At 32.7% G+C, this 22,653-nt stretch overlaps 3 protein-coding genes and 1 long non-coding RNA gene across 5 annotated transcripts; 3 read left to right on the top strand and 1 right to left on the bottom strand.

Moving 5' to 3' along the window:
* Positions 1-1,875: 1,875 nt before the first annotated feature.
* LOC120127083 (60S ribosomal protein L32-1-like) lies at positions 1,876-20,906 on the bottom strand. 2 transcript variants are annotated; one of them, XM_039145087.1, is made up of 6 exons: positions 20,900-20,906; positions 17,381-17,385; positions 4,209-4,302; positions 3,294-3,296; positions 2,352-2,530; positions 1,876-2,262 (listed from the first exon to the last, which is right to left on the bottom strand). In XM_039145087.1, the coding sequence occupies exons 3-6, from the start codon at positions 4,296-4,298 to the stop codon at positions 2,133-2,135; spliced, it is 402 nt and encodes a 133-aa protein (XP_039001018.1). In that variant the 5' UTR covers positions 4,299-4,302; positions 17,381-17,385; positions 20,900-20,906; the 3' UTR covers positions 1,876-2,132. The 2 variants fall into 2 exon arrangements, with proteins under 2 accessions (XP_039001018.1, XP_039001019.1); XM_039145088.1 differs by lacking the exons at positions 17,381-17,385; positions 20,900-20,906 and adding an exon at positions 4,420-4,491.
* Positions 5,303-8,243, top strand: LOC120127085. Its single transcript, XR_005516503.1, has 3 exons — positions 5,303-5,372; positions 6,064-6,067; positions 8,166-8,243. It is a non-coding gene; the product is annotated as an uncharacterized LOC120127085 (long non-coding RNA).
* LOC120126858 (protein NRT1/ PTR FAMILY 4.2-like) lies at positions 8,686-9,511 on the top strand. Its single transcript, XM_039144921.1, has one exon. It carries the CDS (start codon positions 8,686-8,688, stop codon positions 9,406-9,408), a length of 723 nt encoding a protein of 240 aa, XP_039000852.1. The 3' UTR covers positions 9,409-9,511.
* Positions 12,136-12,941, top strand: LOC120127081 (auxin-induced in root cultures protein 12-like). The gene has a single exon (XM_039145084.1). It carries the CDS (start codon positions 12,158-12,160, stop codon positions 12,863-12,865), a length of 708 nt encoding a protein of 235 aa, XP_039001015.1. The 5' UTR covers positions 12,136-12,157; the 3' UTR covers positions 12,866-12,941.
* Positions 20,907-22,653: the final 1,747 nt, after the last annotated feature.

Genomic DNA, 22,653 nt, shown 5'->3' with positions numbered 1-22,653 from the left:
ATTTTAAAAATATTAATTAGTATATTTATATATCCTTATTAAAATATTATTAGATTATTATATTAATATTAATATATAAATAATATTATTCATTATTAATAATTTAATAATATTATTTCTATGAAATTAATAAATAATATAAATTTTATTAATAACTTATTATATATTATTAAAATAAAAATATAATATCTTATATTATTATAATATAATTGATTACTTTATTATAATATTAAAATAATATAAATTATTAGAAATATTAATAAATATATTTAAATATTTTAATAATTAATATTTTGATTAAAATGATATTAAAATATTTTATTAATATTAAATTTATAAAATAAAATTATTTTGAGTATTTATTCTTTGAAGTGAAAAGTTCGGAAAATGATTTACGAAAAATCAGACTGTAAGTCATTTTCCAGAAAACACAAAGGAAATTCTGTTAACCAAGAAATTTTTTTACGTTGACCAACCAGTTTTTCTCAAACCAAACACTGAAAAACATTTTCCTGATTTTAAGACAGTATATTAAGAGACCGTAATTGGTTTTCCCCCAAACAAAGAGACCCTAAATGATTTTAAGAGCATTTGCTTTTCTTTTCTATTTTAAAAAAATAGTTTTTAGTTATAATTTTAAGACAGTATATTAAGAAACATCCCAGATAACTTCGATTTTCTTCAAAAAAAAAATGTCGATTGGAGATGAATTGGAGAAGTAATGAATTAACAATAATAGTCTGTTTGTTTGGGGGAAAACCAATTACGGAATTGGTTTTCCCCGAAATACAGTGTTTGTTTCACGTAACTCGTTTTTCGAAAAATATTTTCCCTTGTTTGCTTCACATAATTCGTTTCCCGAAAAATATTTTTCAATGTTTGGTTGGAAGAAAACTGGTTTGTCAACGTAAAACATTTTCTTAATCAACAGAATTTCATGTGTTTTCTGGAAAATGACTTACGGTCTGATTTTCCGTAAGTCATTTTCCGAACTTTTCACTTCAAAAATTAAATACTCAAAATAATTTTAGTTTATTAATTTAATATTAATAAAAATTTAATATCATTTTAATCAAAATATTAATTATTAAAAATATTTAAAAATATATTAATATTTCTAATAATATAAAATATTATAATAAATAATCAATTATATTATAATAATATAAGATATATTTTTATTTTAATAATATATAATAAGTTATTAATAAAATTATATTATTTATTAATTTCATAAAAATAATATATTTATATATTAATATTAATATAATAATCTAATAATATCTTTAATATACTAATTAATATTTTAAAATATAATAACACTATTACTTTAATAAATAATTAATATAATTTATAATATTTTTATTTCAATAAAACATACCAATATTAATATTTTTATTAATAAAATTATAAAATATTTAATAATAAATAAATTATTTTAATATTTTAAAAATAATAATATTAAATTTTATGATAAATAATATTATTTATTTTATTAAATATTTATGATAAATAATTTTAAAAAAACTCATCAACAAGTGAAAAAAATATTTAAACATCTTCCAAAAATCGTAAAACGTTATCCAGATGTTTTTCAAAAAAACATAATTCATTTTACAAAAAACATTTTTCGGAAAACGTTTACTAAAAATATAATTTATTTTTCAAAATTTAAATTTCAGTATTTTATTTTCCAGAATTCAATTTTCATAAAATCAATTAAAACCAAACAAACGGACCTAATGGTCATTACATTTAATGCAAATGCAGCGGTTAACTACCACGGTACTTATAAACTTTATATCTTGACAATGATATATGGCTTAAATCTCTAATGAATTAAGATGTGTGGCCGATTGATTCACTTATCTGTTACCCTCAATTCAATCTTTCTAATCTGTTCAAGACATTATTTCTGCATCCATAACAAAGCATGTGCTCTAAGCGGTTTTCTAGTTCCAACTATACCCCTACCTTCTTTAATGGATGGTGGGTGTCTTAATAGTGAAATAAAAACATGAAATTAAAGAAAGAAAGAAAAAACAAACCATTTGATCCAAATTTCCTCAAGTTACTAAACGATCAAATATCGTACTGAAAAGCAAAACCAACATTCAAGATCGATATACCATTCACTCATCCTCTTGGCTGCGCAGCCTAGCCAATTTATTTGTCACAACAACATCCAACTGCGCTGCTCGCTCAACAATTACCTTCCTCTTCTTTGTCGAAACGTCATGGGCTATCTCAGCACAGTATGTTCTGATAATGTATCAACAGTACAAAACAAGCAAGAAAATGTTAATCTACAAAATGTGGTAGTAAGAGATAATAAATGATGCACACCGTACCTATTGTGCATCATGAGAAGCTCAAGCTCTTGGACATTATGGACAATAAACTTCTTAAACCCATTGGGAAGATAGTGACGAGTCTTCTTGTCTGAGCCATAACCGATATTTGGCATAAGAGTGCATCCCTTGAACTTCCTTCTAACACGGGAGTCAATACCCTTGGGCCTTCGCCAGTTTCCTGCCATAACACAAAACTTATTAAAATTATTGCAAGTGAGACTGTATTTTTTTTATCTAATCAAGACACCAATTATCCTTGACATATGAAATGTTGTAATATACAGATTTCAAGACCATGGGGCATGACATACAAGTTAGACATAAGGATTAATGAAATAGAGACCTTAGCTTCAGCATTAGATTGAGATAACTCACATGAAAAATACTTCATAATACAATTCAGTTATTACAAAGAAGAAATATTCAGAGGCTCGGATAAGATGTCCAGCTGTTATAAAGTTTCAGCATGCGTACTTCAACAATTTCAGCCATGAAATTCTAGTTAGGCTTCACTTCCTGATTTGTGCATTTTTTTATCACAGGGGTGATAAATAAAATACCTTCTTCTATTTGGAAACAAGACAAAACGTGATATGTTGGTCAAACATGAACCAACAAACAAAACTTTGTATGAGACTAGGGCCATAGGGTATTAAAACCAACATCTAGAAGATGTGTTACACTGCTTTGTAAATATCATTTGACTCCCTCATCATCACCATGATCAAACAAAACTTTTGATTCAGCCGTTGCATTATGAAATTAGCATGCAAAACAAAGGAAGGAGTCCACATCTAATCTTCATAACTTAAAAAAAAACTCAAAGATTGAAGCAATGCAAGACTCTTAAACCACCTCAAGCATGGAATATTCTAGCAAATTCCTCGTGCTGGATTCCTCCTCCTTCAGGTTTTGTTAAATTAAATGTTGACGGTGCGACGTCTAAGGGGTGGGATAAAGGAGGCATAGGTGGTCTGATAAGGGATTCTGAAGGTCTGCAGCTCGGTTCGTTTTCTGAGAGGATTGGGGGTGGCCCTCCTATTCTTGCAGAGTTACTGGCTATCAAAAGAGGGCTGCTGTATATGGAGGAGATAGTTTTGGTTTCAATTCCAAGGGTCATCCTTGAATTGGATTCCCTTACTGCTCTGAAATGGATAAAAAATCCGGCTTTATGTACACCTATGTTTCAGTCCTTGGTGAAAGACATTGCTGCTCTAGTGGAGTGTAAAGATGTAATTATTAAGCATATCTTGAGAGCGGCTAATTGGGAATCGGACAAATTAGCTAAAGAAGGAATATGTTGATTATTAGGGTATTGTTTAGGTTGTTCTGTTTCTGAGTTGGTTTTATTTCTGTTGTTTGTTTGGTTTTTAAGTGTTATGTTGTATCAGAAGCTTGTTAGGATCTGGCTTTGTATTATTCTTATATTAATAAATTATTAGGCACTCTTTTCCTCCTTCCAATGACCTTCATGTTACTGTTGTAACATGGAGGTTATGAAGGGGGTTTTTAATTAGGCCTACCCTATTTCTATCCAAAAAAAAATCTAGCAAAAAGCATACTAATCCCCATTCCCTTGTTCAAGCACATATGAATGAACGGAATTAAATCTCTCAAATGATTGCAAGTCCAGTTACCGATCATTACAATAAAGAAAACCTTTACATGATAATCAGCTTAAGGTAAGCATAAAAGATCAACTCAGCTGTTAAATTACTAACGTATTTCCAAGTTAACATTATCATAGACCTGCACTTAGTAACAAGTCCTAAATCACAAATTTGAAGTAACAAATCCGGAAAATATAGATTAAACACAATGCAAGGCCCATAAGAAAGCAGATTTAAAAAAAACCTTGACGGAGATCTTGCGGTCACTTTGAGGCCTCTTGAACTTCTTGACACGCTTCTTCACAATCTTCTTGGACAGCAAGGGGACTGCCATTTTCCTTAAAAAAAACAAAGTCCGATGGAGAAATCAGATTAAGATTCGGGAAAATAAATTATCGCAATACAACAAATTAAATTGAGAAAAACCTAAAATTACAGAAATGTAAAAGAGTTACCTTGTGGAAACAATGGACGCCGCTTGTGGAAACACTGAAGTGGAAGGGGAGGGAGTTAGGGTTTCAAACGGGAATTTGGCGTTATATAATTGGGAGAGGAGGATGGACCTGGTGTTGGGTTACAGAGTATTTTATTGGGTTGCATCAAAGCCCATTTGACCTTAAATAATTTCACAAGATTACTATTTGATATTATCACTAAAATATTTCAAAACGATATTTTTTCTAGTCATAGGATGAGTAAATGATCAAGTGCAGTGAACTTCACAAGGTTAAACCTATTGCATGTATATAACATCCAGAATCTAACACCTTTTCATATTAAAAGACGAGTTTATTAATAAATTTCAAAACAATAAATTAATCACGAACTAATAGTTAAGGCAATATGTTTATTGTCTTGGATTTGGTTAGAGATTTTTTTTTTCATTTCTAACCAATTCGGTTCACCCTAAATTCAATGTAAAATATTAAAACATAATATATATTCTTAAAATTGTATTAGCGAATGAATTTAGACTTTATTAAAAATTGGACAGCAATACATGTAGACCTAATTTATATAAATTGTATTAATGTTAAACTTTGGATACAGTTAATAATGTTGTACTCATATTTCCTAACTAATAAATTAAGAATGGTGCCTAACTAATAAAATTATTTTTTATTCATGATTTTCGAATTTAAAATACATTAAATAGTAAAAAAAAATATTATTTCCCCTAAATTATCTAGGTTTATACATCTACGGTTTTTTTGTGTGCAAAATGTGTGCGATGTTATTAATCTAAAGAAATTATAATTAAATACTATATTGTAATCACTTTATATAATTAGAAAAATGCATTAAATTCGTCACAATTTGATATTTCCTATTATTAAATCCGTGCAATTCTTCACTCGGCAACCTCCCTTCCTTCAGCCTTTCTCCATTTCCACAAAAAGGGTTTTCAGTCCTTGAGAGATACTCAATATCCCAATCCTGCAATTATATATTCATGGTAAGCTCGAAAAAAAATTCATAAGGGAAGAGCACTCATAGGAGGGCTAAACTTGGTAAACCTAGAATCTTATGGAAAAACTTATACGGAGCGACAGCTAATGACTTTAGGAGTAAGGTTTTATCTTCTACAAGTTTTGGAACTACAAGCTCAAATAATGCAGATATGTTATGGAAAAATATGGTAAATTCCATCAGAGAGGTGGGCACAAACACCCGTGGGTGGTCGACAGGGAAGGTCAAGGAACATAAAGAATCTTGGTGGTGGAACGACGAAATTCAAACTAAGGTGAAGACAAAGCAAACTTGCTTCAAGGAGTTCATACAATGCAATGACGACGAAGAAAGATCGAGAGCTAAACAAAGATACAAGGAGGCAAACCGGGAAGCCAAAGAAAACAGTAGCTAAAGCAAAGGATAAGGCATATGAAGTAATGTACAAGAGATTAGACACCAAGGAAAGACAAAACGGCATCTTCAGGCTTGCAAAATCCAGGGAAAATAGGAAAAATGATCTAGGTAACATTAGGTTTATTAAGGACAACAATGGTATTCTTTTAGTGAAAGATAATGATATTAAGAGGGTTTGGGGTAGTTACTTCCTTGGCTTATTTAATGACGGTGCCCCCTCCCTGTAGAGATAGTATCGTTGATGGGTCAGCCGACCATCATACTGCGGCTAATGACTACCCTACAAGTAGGATTGAGTTTGAGGAAGTCAAAATGGCTCTTAGAAAGATGGGGAGGGACAAAGCTGTCGGACCGGATCAGATTCCTATCACTGTGTGGTTGGCCCTAGGAGAAGAGGGAGTTAAGTGGTTGACAAACATCTTTAATATTATTTTAGAGACTTCCAAGATGCCAGTGGAGTGGAGAGAGTCTACGGTGATTCCAATCTATAAGAATAAAGGAGATCCCCAACGTTGTGGCAACTACAGAGGTATTAAACTACTCAGTCATACCATGAAGCTATGGGAAAGGGTGATAGAGGCTAGGTTGAGACAAGTTACTAGGGTTTCGGAAAACCAATTTGGCTTTATGCCAGGCAGGTCTACTACGGAGGCGATTCATTTACTTCGACGGCTTATGGAGAAATATAAGGAAAAAATAGAGATCTTCACATGGCGTTCATTGACCTTGAAAAGGCGTATGATAGCGTTCCACGCGATACGATCTGGAGGACCTTGGAAACGAGACGGATCCCAACTGCTTATATCCAGGCGATTCGTGATATGTACTGCAGATCTACTACTTATGTCAGGACTACAGTTGGCGACACCGAGGCATTCCCAGTGGAAATCAGACTCCACCAGGGGTCGGCTCTTAGCCCTTACATCTTTGCCTTGATTATGGACGACATCTATTCTGCGACACCAAACGGTGTTCCATGGTGTATGCTTTTCGCTGACGACATTGTCCTAGTAGCTGAAACATAAACTGAGTTGAATATAAGACTGGTTGCCTGGAAGACTGCTTTGGAAGAAAAGGTCTAAAGATCAATATTGAAAAGACAGAGTATTTATGCTCAAACTTCAGTGGGAACCAAAACGATGATGATGTAGAAGTATATATAGGAGGACACGTGATCCCCTTAAAGGAATGTTTTAAGTACTTAGGGTCTATGATACATAAAGATGGGGGTGTAGATGATGACGCTACACATCGTATAAAGGCGAGATGGTTAAAGTGGAGGACTGCTACTGGAGTTTTGTGTGACAAGAATGTGCCTTTAAAACTTAAGGGAAAATTTTATAGAATGTCAATAAGACCAGCGCTGCTATATGGATCAGAATGTTGGACAATCAATAAGGATCACGTAAGGAGGATGGAGGCCGCAGAAATGAGAATGCTTCGATGGACATGTGGTAGGACTCTGTGGGACATGACACCAAACTCTGCTATTAGGATGTCCTTGGGGTGGTATTTGTATCCGAAAAATTAAGGGAGGAAAGACTACGGTGGTTTGAGCATGTCCATAGGCGACAACTATCGGATGCGGTCAGGAGGGTTAAGTCAATTACAGTTGACGGTGCCAGAAGGAGAGGACGACCAAGGCGGAAGTGGGAAGACTGCTTGAGATCTGATTTGAAGGATTTAGCCATTACCGAGGACATGACCTCTGATAGGAAAGTATGGAGACTTAAGACCAGGGTAGCCGAGTAGTGTGGGTCACAAATATAGGGTGTAACATATCTGTCTTCATTTTAATGCCTTTGTAATAATTTCCATGACTTCTACTTTATATACATGTCTATTATTATAATTTATGAAGGCTTAGAACTAGGGTAGCGGATTAGTGTTGCCTCAGTTTATGTTTTAACCCATTTGACTTTATTTCTTCTCGCAGCTTTCTATCGTTTGACCATTGTGTATCATTCTCTTCAGGTTTCCTCTTTTTATATTTAGTCGGATCTTACGTTTCTGTCTATATGCAGAGATTTTTACGCAGGGATTTATTTGCAGGGATTACTCCCCATTACAGACGAGCATATTGAAGACTACATAGGAAGACTTTTCAACTATGTATTTAGTTATTTATTTATTTATACATGCATTGTATTTTATCTTTATTTTTAATTTTCTTCCTGCCAGAGATCTTCCACGGAAACTGCTCTCAAACCTGGCGTTGGGGGCAGCCTACTACCCTACCTCCTCTTACCCCATTACATATGGGAATAGGGTTTTATTGTTGTTGATATTAATGTCTTGATTTGATTCATTGTATTTGAAGATGATTTCACATAAGTTCTATGCCAACGAAAACGGTGTCGCTAATATGATAACAGGCTGAAGAAATGGCGATTGAAAACGGAGAGTTCGAGGAAATCCTTTACGCCTAGTTATTGGTATATACACTTTCGCTTATGTTAATGCTTCATTTTGATGATGAAATTGAAGTAAACTCCAAAGGATTTTTGATACAGGGACTCATCCTGCTGACGATTCAAGCTCAAAACAGCCGATTGTTGCCGGCTATAAATAACAAGCCTTCGAAGACCCAAGAGGCAATCCTTTAGGCCGACCTTTACACGATAGCTGCCGGTGTTGGTGGCGTTAAGGCTGCCTTGCCTTCTCATAGTGCTGATCAGCTTAACCACAGCAACCAGCGTCTTATCTCTTCCTTCTTCAATTGGTTCTTCTTTTCACTATGTTTAGGTCGCCTCATTGCCTCCACTGTCATGATCTGGATCGAAGAAAACTTGGGCTGAAATTGGAGTTTCAAGATATCCCTGGTGACACCAAATGTTGCACTCTGCATTTTTGCAATGGGGTTCCCAATTTATCGATACAAACACCCCGGTGGAAGCCCATTGACAAGAATTTATAAGGTAAAAGAGCAACAAATTTTCATCCAATGCGTTAGCATTCTAGTTTTGTCGATACAGGAAAACATCACTACCGAGGCAGAGAATACTCGAATTTATGATGAAAAGAGAAACCATGATAAGCTCATGTTCCTAAACAATGCATTGATCGACGACTCCGTTACGGCCACCGAGGTCGAAGAAACAAAGACATTAATAGGCCTCCTCCCCATATTTGCAAGCACCATTATGATGAACTGCTGCCTAGCTCAATTGACGACATTCTCAGTGCAACAAGGGAACATCATGGATAAATCACTTAACAATTTCAACATCCCAACTCAGTCATTATCAGTGCTTCCTTTATTCATCATGTTAGCTTCCATACCCATATATGAATATTTCACACGCTTATTCCGACTAAAAATCACCAACCATCCTAAAATGCTCAACATGTTCCAACCACTGTGGTGGATCGGTGTAGGGCTTGCTCTTGCATCGGGGTCGATGGCTGCCACCGCTATAGTCGAGGCTAAGAGGCACGAGACGGCACGTAACGGTGTGATCTTATCCATTTTCTGGCTTGGGTGGCAGTACTTGCTCCTCGGTGTGTCGGATATGTTGACGCTCAGAGGAATGCTTGAATTCTTCTACTCGGAGGCTCCGGCAGCATGCGGAGTATGAGCATTGCATTATCTTGGTGCTCGACGTCGATGGGGTACTTTATCAGCTCGGTGCTGGTAACGGTATGCAACTCGGTGAGTGGACATTTTGGGAAAGAATGGCTGGGAGGAAAGGATCTGAACGTTAGACGTTTGGATCTGTATTACACCCTCCTTTGCATCCTTAATTTCGTTGAACTACATTTTATGGGCTAGAAGGTACTAAAAATTAGATATTGTTTGAACCATGCATAATCGGTAATGCTACATTTGTTAATGCTTGTTGTTCCAAGACTATGTATATGGCACGGCTAGAAGAAACAGAATCATACATGCTTGTTATTGTAAACAAAGAAGTATCATTATAATAAATGATGATTAGTTACAAATTAATTTTTAAAATTATACATATATAAATCAAAATCAAAGGGAGAGGATTGTAAATTTGACAATCCATTGGTAAAAATTAGGATGAAATTGAATGCATGATTAAGTTGGAAAGATGAATCCTCCCAAATCAATCAGTCAACTCATTGGCTTTGAAATTTATTTAAATATGATCAATTAATTTTGTTGTACGTATTAGTTTTTTGTTTTATACATAGTTGACCAGTAGCGTTACGCAAGGGAGTTCAGGAATCATGGCATGGAATTTCATCGCATTTATTGCTTTTGCTATACCTTGTTTTTAATATTTCCTGTGGAAAATGGTTTCCAAGTTGTAATTATATTTCAAATTATAAAATATTTTTTACAGTGTAAATTAAGTTATAAAATTTTGAAATATTATATATTTCAAATTATATTTTGAAATATTATATATTTCAAATTATATTTTGAAATACAATCTGGATCAAATTAAGATTAAATTTTACAACCAACCAAGCATAACTATTTTTAAAGCATTTTTTGTTTAAAATTAATTTTTTTAGATCTAAGAATTTTGTCTAAAACTTTACAAACAATAATGAACTAACAACCTTATTTTAATATAAAAACCCGACATTAAACATGCAACTAATCATAGACCGAATCAAAGCACGCTTAAACAAATATCATGCAACAAAATGGTTCACCTATAATGTGATCTACCTACGAACCCGAGTCGCAAATTTGCACCCAACGGCCAAAACAGAAGTCATCATTTGGGTACTCTCATTGGTGACAGATCCGACACGTTATCATTCCCCTAACTATTCTAAACATTGAAGCACCAGTAGCACGCATCACCCACGCGCTTTCCCCACTTCCCTCCCTCCTCCCAATTTATAATTTATTTTAGGGTAAACTACAAGAGTGATCACTTACATTTTGTATTTGTAAACTTTTGCTCGTCAAATTCAAAAAATACAAGTTTTTGTCACTGGGCATTGAATTTCGTTAGTTTAATGATGTGGCACATTAGTAAAAGGGTTTAGTTTTTATTTTAACCCCTACACTTTAGACAAACACAAATTATTAGCCCTTTTGTAGAATCTAAAATAATTTTGGGACAAAATTTCAATTCAACCCTTTAATATGCTTTTCCTTCGACCCCACTTGCATCGTACGCTGTTCATATTCTCCAGGTACCTTCATCAACATTTTCTCTTCTTGTTCTTGGGGAGCTTGCCTAGTTCCTTTTTTCCTTTTTTTTTCTTTTCGCATGCACTCCTCTTATTCTTGCTGTAATGGAAATTTTTAACGATTTTGCAGATTTATGTGCCAAGACTACAAATTGTGATTCAGGCCTTTATTGTGAGAACTGAAAAATGTCATGTTTTTAGCTAACATGGTGCAGGTTTGTTTCCTTTTTGGTAAGGGAACTCTTTTTCTTCCGTTTGTGTGTTTTATTTGGTGATTGGTTTTAAAAGTTCTGTGTGAATGTGTTTTCATTTGACTTTGTTATTCATAGGAGGGTAATGTTTTCACACACAGCGCCTTTGTAATATAACTTATGTTCCAATGGAAGATAAGAATCTACAACACTCAGGCACTCACCACTAGATGCAAGGAAAGTAGCAACCGAAACAATCCAGTGCGTTCAATCGACGACAGATAAGATGAACAGTGAGACACAAGTGAAATCGAAAAAAAGATAAATTGAAAGTTTTTTCCTAAACTAATTTAGATTTTACAACAGGTCCCATAATTGGTATTTGTCAAAGAAAAGTATATGTTTTCATGTCCAAGACTTAATAAAACTATAAGTGACCAAAACTTATATTTTTTAAATTTAGTGAGCAAAAGTTTACAAATACAAAAGATAAGTACACATTATTGTAGTTTATCCCTTTTTTTTATTATTCCTTGGTTCCTCTAAATGTGTCTATTTGGTTTTTAAAATTATCTCATTCAATATGTATTATTAAAAAAGTTAACAAATAACAATATTTATATTAATATTTTTATTCTTATATGTCTCACTCTTTTATACCTATTAAAATAAATATATCTCATAAAATTATATTAATAATCAACAAAGAACACAATTTACGGAATACAATTTTTTTCTCTTTCGAATGCGTGAATTCACGATATGGGATCTACTCGTAATAAATCAAATATCAAATTAATCCTTTAATAAAGCAATGACAATACAACCAATAATAACCCGCCACGTATTCAAAAGTAAGAATCCAACGTGACGTCCATCTATTGGCTTGTTATGAATCAAAGCCCGAATCAAGTTTCCACTTTTAGCGTCTTCCCTCCTTTATATATTCCAACAAAGCGGCACCATTCATTCGACCATTAGCAATAGCAAAAAGGGCGATTTTTTTGTTGAAAAAATGGGGTTTCATTTTCCACCATCTCTTCTTTTACTCGTTTGTCTTTGCACCACTCTAATCTCAGCCATACATGCAACCGATTGTTCATCGCTGAAACTCACCGGCGGCAAAAAGCAATACTCCAACTGTACCGTGCTACCGGCGCTGAACTCGACCCTACATTTCACCTACAATGCCACCAATTCTTCCCTTTCCATTGCCTTCACGGCGTCTCCTTCGAAACCCAAAGGTTGGATTGCTTGGGCCGTCAACCCAACAGCCACCGGTATGGCTGGTTCACAAACCCTTTTGGCCTTCAAAGCCAATGGATCCATGGTTGTTAAAACATACAACATAAGCTCCTACAGCTCCATCGTCGAAGGGAAGCTTTCGTTCGATGTTTGGGACTTGGAGGCCGAGTCCGACAAAGACGGGAAGATGGTCATATACGGTTCGTTGAAAGTTGAGGTCAGTGCCGAGAAGCTGAACCAGGTGTGGCAAGTTGGGCCGGGGATCGTCGATGGTCACCCGATGAAGCATGACTTTGATAAAGCCAATTTGGCTGCTGTGGGAGAGTTGCAGCTGGTGGAGAAACTGAGTCCGGCTGCCTCGTCTCCTTCACCTTCCCCGCAATCTGCTAATTCGAACTCGGGATATGGGATGAGTGTTACTGAAATAAATGCTGGATTTTGGATCTTGGGTTTGATTTCTTTGATAGCTTTTATGTGATTTTAACGATTTCAGTAATAAAAAAAGGGAACATAATGAATGATTTTAGCACGAAATATCTATTTATTTTATGACATTCTTTTATGTAATGGTTTATCTTGAGGTAAATTATTTTGAAATATTTATTTTTATTTTGTATGAAGATTCAAATTTGAATAATTGTGTATGTAGAATATGTTTGATATTATTAAAAAAATATTAATAAATATATTATATTCGGTATGGGATCAAACGGTTTACGAGTTCAACTTGACTACCTAAAGCGTGCTTAAGGGAAGGATGTTAGCTCCAAGTGTGGGCTTGTGGGGTTTGGGACGTTGTGGCTTTCTGGGGAGAACTTGCCTCACAAAAAAATAAGACCAAAATGGCAATTTGGATTAGTTTTCAATTCAAAAGTAATGCAGCAATAACTAAGCACGAACCATTGACTTGGGAAAATAGAAAACAGCCGCATTAATTTTAGGGAAACGTCATTAATGCACCTTTTCCGGCTTCAAATAGTAATCTAAGATTTTTTTTACAGTAAATCCTTGATTGAAGGGGATTGTTTTGAAATTAAGCACACTTGTGAAAACAATCTTTATTGGGAAATCAAATACAATATATTGTTGGCAATCCGTGGCTTTCCACATTTAGATTTTTTTTCATTCAAATGATATTTTGAGTGTTTAAAAAATCTTTAGCGGTTTTGATTTTCATGTAGTTAATTTCGGAATAGTCGATAGTGGTTTGACGTATTAGATGACGGTGCAACCATATCCCAAATTCCGACATAATATGTAGAGAATGACGGAATGTATTTACCATTTCCACTGTGTTTATGCTTGATATGTGGACACTAATGAGCTTTATTAGAAAATTAAGCTACTCCGATCCTTTGCAATATTTAACCATAATCACAATGATTTTATACTATTTAATAACTACGTATAAATCCAAGAAAGATTTTCCCATCCGTTTTTAATGGAACTTTGAGTATTATATTTTATATGGGTCTATTTGATAAAGAGGTTAAAATGAATGGCTTAGATTACTTTTAGAGTATTTATCCATCAAACTCATTAATTAATTTTTTATTTTTGCTTGAACCATAAATTAGCTAAAATGCATATTCATGCGGGCGATAATGGCAGCAATTGTGAATGGGGAACGTCAAAGTTAATTTATTATTTTTTGAAATTGATAAAAATGATACGAATAATTAAATCATCCTTGACATCACATCCTTTTATAAATAAAATAACCGATTTTTAAACAAATATATAAAAACACTAGTAAATAAATTTAATTGAAACTACTGAATTTCTGGGTCATGTCCATTGTACGTTTCCCAACAATGCCTATAGAGTTTAAATTAATTTCATTTTACCAATATATTCATTATCTGGCAATATGAGTATGTATATATAAGTTTGAAAAACTTAAATTCAAAGGCAAAATGGATACAATGCGTCCACCTTTTGCCTAATTAGCTTTCGATATAATGAATATTACTACTGTCAATAAGTCGTCGCTTAAGTGGTAGCGGCGGACTTTTGAAACTTTCATAAGCTCAATGAGTTGTACAATTAGAGTTGAAGTTCTGAGAATTCTAAGTGTTTAAGTTGTAAAATTTTGTTTGATTCGATAACATTATTTTTTAAAAAAATAGTTGAGTTGAGTTATTCAAGTCAGTTCAAATTAGTGATTCAATTTTTAAGTTTGAGTCGACTTTGAATTTTATTAATTCGAAAAAATAAATTTGATTTTTTTAAGATTTAATCTTTGTTTCCTTAATTGTTCATTTGCGGTTATTTTTAACCAAATTTGAATCATATGTTTCTAGACTATTTTAAAATAACTATGTAGCTTCAATTTCTATTTTTGATAACAATTTTTTTCTTTTGCAATTTAGTCTATCAATTTTATATGATTTCTTAATTTATCCGTTTTAAGTTCATTTTTAACCAAATCATACTATATTAAAGTTAAATAATATCTATATAACTTTAATTCGTATTTAATTTATATTTTTTAAAATATTCTTCTTCAATGAAACATCTTTACTTACGTGACATGTCACATAAATTGTTTATTCAAATATTGATATCATCTTGAAATTGTCCCTAGAGCTGTCATATAGATATGCCTTCATCGTATTTGATGTAAATAAGTATCATTTTGAGAATTTTAAACTTTAAATAATATTTTAATAAAAAATGTTATTTTAATAATATAACGGATAAATATATATATTTTCACTCATTCTACTTTAGATAAATTATCGTCTTGGTTCTTTTACAAATTTTACGTACAGTTTAGCATCTCAGCTTTCGTTTTTTCTCCATCATTTATCCTTTTACATTTTTTATAAAAAATTTTAACGATAGTAATTGAGTATCATTAATAAAAATAATAGAAAGAATTAAAATTACAATACATTTATTAATAAGGGTTGATTCAAGTAATAATTAACTTGCTATCGTTAAATAAAGTTTTGAGTTCAAGTCTTTTTGTATGTACAAAATCTTTGGTGGAAGACTCATTCACCAAAACTACGTGTGCGACGCGGGTCGGTCCGAATTTGTCAAGGCGAAACCTTGGAACTGGGAGAAAAAAAAGAAATTACAATACATTAAGCATAAAGAGAAAAATGAGAACAATAATAATAAAAAAATCATACAAAAATAACATATTAAATTCAAATATACAAAGAAAAAAGAATTTTCTTTTGAGAATGACAACCAACATTATCAAAAGCCAATAATCTTCGTAAAAAATTATTGTCTCTATCGAACAAAATGTTTTACAAAATGATAAAAGATTGGTGAGCAAAGCAAACTATTTAACATAATGTTTCGTTAGACAATTCTTATTATCAACAAACGACCTTTGATCAAAGAGAGATTTGACTATAAATAATTGCCGATAAAAATGTACCACAAACAAATCGATAAAAACAATAAAATAATATATTAAACCTAATTAAAGAAAACTTTGAATCAAAATTCATCAGTATCTTTCTTTAGATTCTGTTGTGAGTGGTTAAAATACGACTAAAAAATGGCGTGACAGTTTAAATATGTGACTGGTTAAAAACACTACCGGAAATGTTATATCTTTTCACCGAAAATGTTATTTTTGTTGATAATAATAGTGATAATGACCATAAATGTTATCGTTGTATGTAAAATGGGCCAAAATAATATTGACTTTAATAATTCAAGTTAATTACTAGAAACATTATCAATCATAATAACATAACAGATTGTGCCTAAAATATTATAAACGATAAAAAATGTTAATTATTAATATTTTCAACATATTAGGTTGCGCCTAAAATGTTACCAAAGTTTAAGTTGATGGGGGCTTAGAAATCTCACTACAACAAAATAAGTTAAATACTTTTTTTGTTATAAATAAATATTAACATATTAGGTTGTGCCCAATAATATTATTGTGAATAAAGAAGTAGGTTGTAATCTGTAATATTAAATATGTGTTTAATGAAATCGGTAGCAATTTAATATGTAATTGTATCTTTGGATGTAACTTGTTTTTAAAATAAATATCGATATTACTATGATATGATGGTCGATACTTTAGCAAATATCGATATTGTTTCTATGATGTTCGATATTTTAGCATTTTAGAAACTTGTTAATTTGAAAAAAATTGAAATGTCAAAATCGAAAGTTATTTGAAAAATTCCATTAAAATATCTTTGTATAAATATCGATACTTATGAAAAATATCAATACTTCGGTTTCTGCTACTTCCTTATAAGTAACCCTTATTGTTTTAACTAAGGTAACCGATAAAAAAAAGCGCTGAAACATGATTAAAAGTATCGAAACTCTTATAGTCAGTATTGATACTTATTGTAGATGTACTGAAATTATTAATATGATACTTAGTGTATAGGTATCAATACGTATTCAGGAAAATTATTAAAACACGATATCAATACTTTAGAATTTTAGATTTTTGATGACTATTATCGAAACTTTAGCATTTGAAAAAGTTGATGAATATTAAAATATCGATAATTGATCTATGATGTATCGAGATTTTTGAAAAAGTTGATGATCTCCCTCCCCCAAATCAACCTACAAGTATTGATACTTTCGAATTTTAAAAAAAATTCAAACGGTCAAGTTGTAAATATTTTACCTTTTATATTATTATTATACCTTTAAATAAATCTGTAGCTAGTTCAACGTAGTAGGTTGCGTCTATTTTATTTTAACCAATTACGTTGTAAATATTTTACCGTTTATGTAACATCCATAAATCCGGATCAGTGTCTAAAATGAGAATTTTTGAATTTGGGGATCAATTAGGAAAAATTAAAAGGTTAAGGTTTTAATAAGAATATTTAAATATTGGATAAAGGGTAAATATGAATGGATTATAAGGTTATATTGATAATTTGGCTTGGAGGATATTTTTATCTCCCTTGTTTAGGAAGATATCAAGTAGGGATGGGGGGGAGAGTTTTCTGGAAAGTTTATTTTTTTCTTCTTCCTTCTTCACGTTGGCTTCCATTGTTAAAGGTAAGTTTGATTTTAGTTGTTGATTTCTTGAATATTAAGTAGGTTTTGATTATTTGGGTGTTATATAAGTTTAAGTAAAGCTTATATAAGCTTAAAACACCAAGAGGAGATAATTAGAAAGGGATTTCTATTAAGAGTTTGGAAATGAACTTGTGTTATAAAAATATTTTTGAAGTTCCAAGGATGGATTTGACTTGTCAAAGGGTTAATTAAGAAGTTAGAGGTGATATAATTGAATTAAGAACACATGGAAAATTTGATGAAATTCTTTGATTCAAGATTTATGGTGAACTATGAGAGATGGTGAAGTGTTATAAGAAGGTTTACATATGTATAGATAAGTTTTAAGGCATAAGGAGGGGTTAATAAGTAGAATTTGAGGACAAAGTAAGAATTTTCGGGCTCAAAATGTAATTTTTGGGTTGTTTGCATCGATGCATCTTCAATGTGTATCGATGCACTCTCAAATAAATAAACATCGAATGCAATTAGTGCATCGATGCATAAAGAGTGCATCGATGCATAAGGAGTGCATCGATGCATATGTTAAGGGATGCATCGATACACTATAGAATGTACCAATGCACTTCAATGAGAAATAGAATAAATATTTCTTTCAGTCTAAGAAGTGATAGATTATAATATATCAATTGGATACTGATAGTATAAATATATGATTGTGTAGACATCGATCGGAAGCAAAGTTCGGATAGGTGGTTAGAGTAAGATACGCAAGAAAGAGCAACAACTTGGTAGTGTTATTGGAAACCAGGTGATACATGATATTAAATGTACGTTATGTATAGGGAATTAAGACTTGCAACGAGTCTAATTCTGCTATTATGTGATTAGGGGTACTGAAGCATAAACATGTAGCGATATGGTACTAAATGTATTGTATATGAGTAAATGCATATGTTTAATTGATTAAATGCATCATTATATGTGAACTATGTAAATGTATGTATGTGTGATAATAGGTTATGTGATTCAATGAGATGAAATATACGTGAAAGTGATATGACTTATATATGTTATATTAGAATGCTACATGATATGCTATGTATCCTAAATAAGTGCTGTGAATACATGTCAGTGTAATAAGCTAGGTTAAATGTTATAACTGAATGAAGGGATTGTATGAGAATATGTATATGCAAACATGTGTTATGAGATAAGAATAATGACTATGAGCTATGTGAAAAAGAATACAAGTAAAAGTGAAAAGCTATGTGATAAGTGAATGTGAATTATATGGAAATATTCTACGTGAAAGTGAACTATGAGCCTACGTGAATATGTGAAAAGATATAAAAGGTAATGCCCATGTCATGTGTTATGAGAGTTATAGGTATAGTTGGCATGCCAAGAGTCGAGGGATTATCAGTGGTCTTTCAGGACATAGTTGTCATTCGGGACACAATGGTCCTTCGGGACATAGTGGTCCTACGGGACAAATTTCCTACGCACCCCTAGTGGGATTTATACTAGTTGTGGTGACAGCGTTGTGTACAACCTCTATGTACTCACATACCTTAAGTTCTCAATAGTGTGCATGGGCTTTGAAAAGAAAACATAATTTGATATAATGATACGTGCGTTTCTCGTGAAATGGTACATGTGATTTGTGATATATATAAATGATAAGTTAGGATCATATGATAATAAGAGTAACAAGTGAATATGTGTAATGGTGATATGAGATGTTATATGGTTATGTATGATATGATCATAGTAATTATTCATGTATTGTTTTTTTTTGAATTTATATTATATGTTTATGTTCAATATATGCTCATATGATGGAATTGAATTAATGACAAGGAAATAAGTAAGGATAAACATATAAGTGATGGGTTCAATAGGTATATAAGTATAATGTGTATTACATAAGATGTTCATGCATTTGTTAGTTTACTTTATGCATTTACATGTCTCACTAAGTCTATGACTTAGCGTGTAAGTGTCTTACACGTAGGTGTGGTTAAGCCAGAGATCAAGTTTCGGATCCGTAAAGCAGCATATTTTCGCGCAAAGTTCAGATCAGAAATATTTTGTAAAGTATGTCTTGTTATATAATTTATCATGTTGGCATGTAACTAAGTCATTAAATATGTACGCTCTGATGGAGTCTGTTAAGGTTTTAAACATATTTATGTAAAGGAACTACTTTATAGAATAGAAGTTTTAAATTTTCTATGGTTTTTATAAAAGTATATGCTTTGACTGATCAATGTGATACCTCAGACTTGTATCTGGGTCGGATACGGGTTGGAGGTGTTACATTTAATGGTATCATAGCTAAGGTTTAGCCCGATTCTAGGCTTAAATCGAAGTCAAAAGTATTTTGAAAATGTATACATGCCAATATAAAGTGAAAGTTTCTGATCTGATAGAATCATGAGTATGTTGTCTTCTAATAAAGTTATATGGTTATGTAATAGACGTCTGATCGTGAGAGTTCTCGCAGTGAAAGGAGAAGTAATATACCTGAGGGTAGTAGCCATTCACCTACCCTGGCCAGTAGAGGTGCACAAAAAATCCGAATATCCGATTTTATGCAAAAAATATTCGAAACCGGTTTTGGGAAAAATCAGTTTTTTTAAACCAGATCAGATATTTTAAAACTGGTTAGTATAACCGGTTTGGGAAAAAATTGAAAAACCGGTTTTACTACCTTAAACATGTATAAATAGGTTGAGGATGTATTTGGTTGATTACAATATACAACTTTCTCAAATCTTATTACACAACACCTAAACATCTCTCAAATCTTATTTTTGTAATTTTTTTTCATTATGAGTAACACGTCTGAATCTTTCGTCGGGGGAAACCTTGAAGTCGTGAGAGTGATCAAACACAATCGAAACAAAGATATTTTAGATCACTACGATTTATGTGAGATGTCAAATGGCTCGAGGAGGGGGCGTGGTAAACTTTGTCTAAAGTTGCTTGCACCGGAAGGAAACACAACGTTGAAGAACCATTTGACAAAATCATGCAAGACACTTCGCTCAAGATCGGATCCAAGTCAATCGAATCTTACACCGCAATGTGGTGTTTTTGTTTACGACAACGAAAAATTACAAGAAGCGTTTACAAAGTTCTTGATTACAAAAGCATTGTCGTTCGACCACTTTGATGATGAAGATTTCACGACAACAATTCAACAACTGCAACCACGTTATACTCAAGTAAGTCGTTCTACTCAAGCGAGGGAAAAATGATTTTAGGATTCCAAGAACATTCGTTATAGTGTGTCGCTTACATGTGACGTTTGGAGTTCCCCTCATAATACCGAAAATTCTTTTTTAGCCGTTACGGCACATTGGTTAGATCAAGATAATTGGCAAATGATGAAAAGAACAATCGCGTTTGAATTATTCGGTGAGCCGCATACCGGTGCTAATTTATTTACACTTTTAAAAAGGGTAATTTATCTTTATAAATTAGAAAATAAATTTTTTTCTATATCCTTTGATAATGCATCGAATAATACAAACGCGGTTCGGTTCCAAGATTGAAAATATTACTTTCACCGATTTTAGACGGTGCGTTTTTCATACCCGTTGCGTTGCACACATAATTAATTTATCCTTGCAAGCCGGTTTGGAGGTTATTGAGCCGATTAGATTAGAATTTAAAGCAATGATAAAATCAGTTTTTTGTAACAACAACAAAAGACTAAATGATTATAAACGATTTTGTAAGTCGGTTAATAAAAAAATTTGGGTCCTAATTTGGATTGTCCAACTCGTTGGAACTCAACTTGGATGACGATGCATACCGCCTTAAGGTAAAGGGAAACATTGCAAACATTTCACGATCGGCTTTTCGAGAGGGGCCATGTCCCAAACATTTATCCGGATTCGAGTTGGGAAACTATAGCCAAAATAACCGATTTGCTTGGGGTTTTTAAAAATGCAACAACTTTTTTATCCGGTGTTTATTACCCTACTAGCCCGTTGGTTCTTAATCAAATATTTTTGTAGGCTACCCGACTAAATGACTTTGAATTTGAAAATGAAGTTTTTCAAGAAATTGGCTTTGCAATGAAGGAAAAACTTTTAAAATATTTTAAGGAGATTCCCTCCATTTTTACGCGTGCCGCCGCTTTAAACCCAACGTTAAATATTGGCGGGGTTGAAACACTAATTGAACAAATTGCGTTTGCTTTTAATCTAACCGATGATGAACCCAACTTTGTCCAAAACCAAATAAATTATTTTAACAAATGTTTTCGAGACATGTTTGCAATTTATTTAACTAAATACAGATTAAGTAGTGTAATACATGATCAAATGAGAACGAATGCAGAATCATCTAGTAGACGTCCAAATAACATAAATTTGTCACTTTTTAACGCTCTTGTAAATTCTCAATCCAAACGATCACGTACTACCACCCAAGTAGCAAGTTGGGAAATTACATGTCATGCGATTTTGTATCAAAAATGACATTTGAAGAGTTTGAAAGTTTGGATATTTTGGCTTGGTGGAAAGAAAAGGAAGCACAATTTCTGATTCTAGCCGCCATGGCCCGTGATTTACTAACCGTCCAAGCTTCTACGGTAGCTTCGGAATCCATTTTTTCTGTTAGTGGCAGGGTTATATCGCAATGGAGATCAAGACTAAGTCTCGAGTCAGTGGAAGTATATATTATTTGTTTGAAGGATTATTTGGATGGAATGGCTCGGAAGCAACATATCACAACCCTAGAAGATGCAATTGATGCCGATTTGGAAGCAAACTTACACATTGAAGAAGTCGAACTTGGAATATCCCCTCTAAATGAAGAAGGCGAAGATGATGAAGAAGAGATGGCGATGTAGTTTATTTTTAAACTTTATTTCAATTATCGTAAACTTTGTTTCAATTATCAAACTTGGAAGTTTTTAAGTATTTAAATTTATCAAACTTGGAAGTTTTTAAGTATTTGAATTTATCGAACTTGGAAGTATTTAGTATTTCAATTATCGTAACCTTTGTTGCAAATGATGACGATGTAATTTTAATAATATTAAATTCGGTTTTTTTAAAAAATCAGTTTTTTTCAAATCGAAACACCGGTTACATCATCTGGCCCTCCAAATCGGTTATGATCCGAACTAGTTTTTTTATAAACCGGTTTTTTGGTTTGGTGAAAAAACTGGATCAGTTTTTATTCGATCCGGATCGGATTTAAATCCGGTTATGTGCATCTCTACTGGCCAGGCATGGTGAAGAGCGAACACCTCCAGCAGTACCAGAGAGA

The sequence above is a fragment of the Hibiscus syriacus genome, unplaced genomic scaffold (genome assembly GCF_006381635.1).
Source record: "Hibiscus syriacus cultivar Baekdansim isolate YM2019G1 unplaced genomic scaffold, ASM638163v2 tig00110462_pilon, whole genome shotgun sequence".
Classification (NCBI taxonomy): domain Eukaryota; kingdom Viridiplantae; phylum Streptophyta; class Magnoliopsida; order Malvales; family Malvaceae; genus Hibiscus; species Hibiscus syriacus.
The sequence above is the reverse complement of the archived record's forward strand: the minus strand, read 5'-3'. Positions and strand labels throughout refer to the sequence as shown.

Coding starts and splice junctions, on each gene's coding strand:
- LOC120127083 (XM_039145087.1), bottom strand. CDS start 4,298: ATGGCAGTCCCCTTGCTGTCCAAGAAGATTGTGAAGAAGCGTGTCAAG. Junction 2,263..2,351: donor CTTCTCATGATGCACAATAG/GTACGGTGTGCA, acceptor ATACATTATCAG/AACATACTGTGCTGAGATAG.
- LOC120126858 (XM_039144921.1), top strand. CDS start 8,686: ATGGGGTTCCCAATTTATCGATACAAACACCCCGGTGGAAGCCCATTG.
- LOC120127081 (XM_039145084.1), top strand. CDS start 12,158: ATGGGGTTTCATTTTCCACCATCTCTTCTTTTACTCGTTTGTCTTTGC.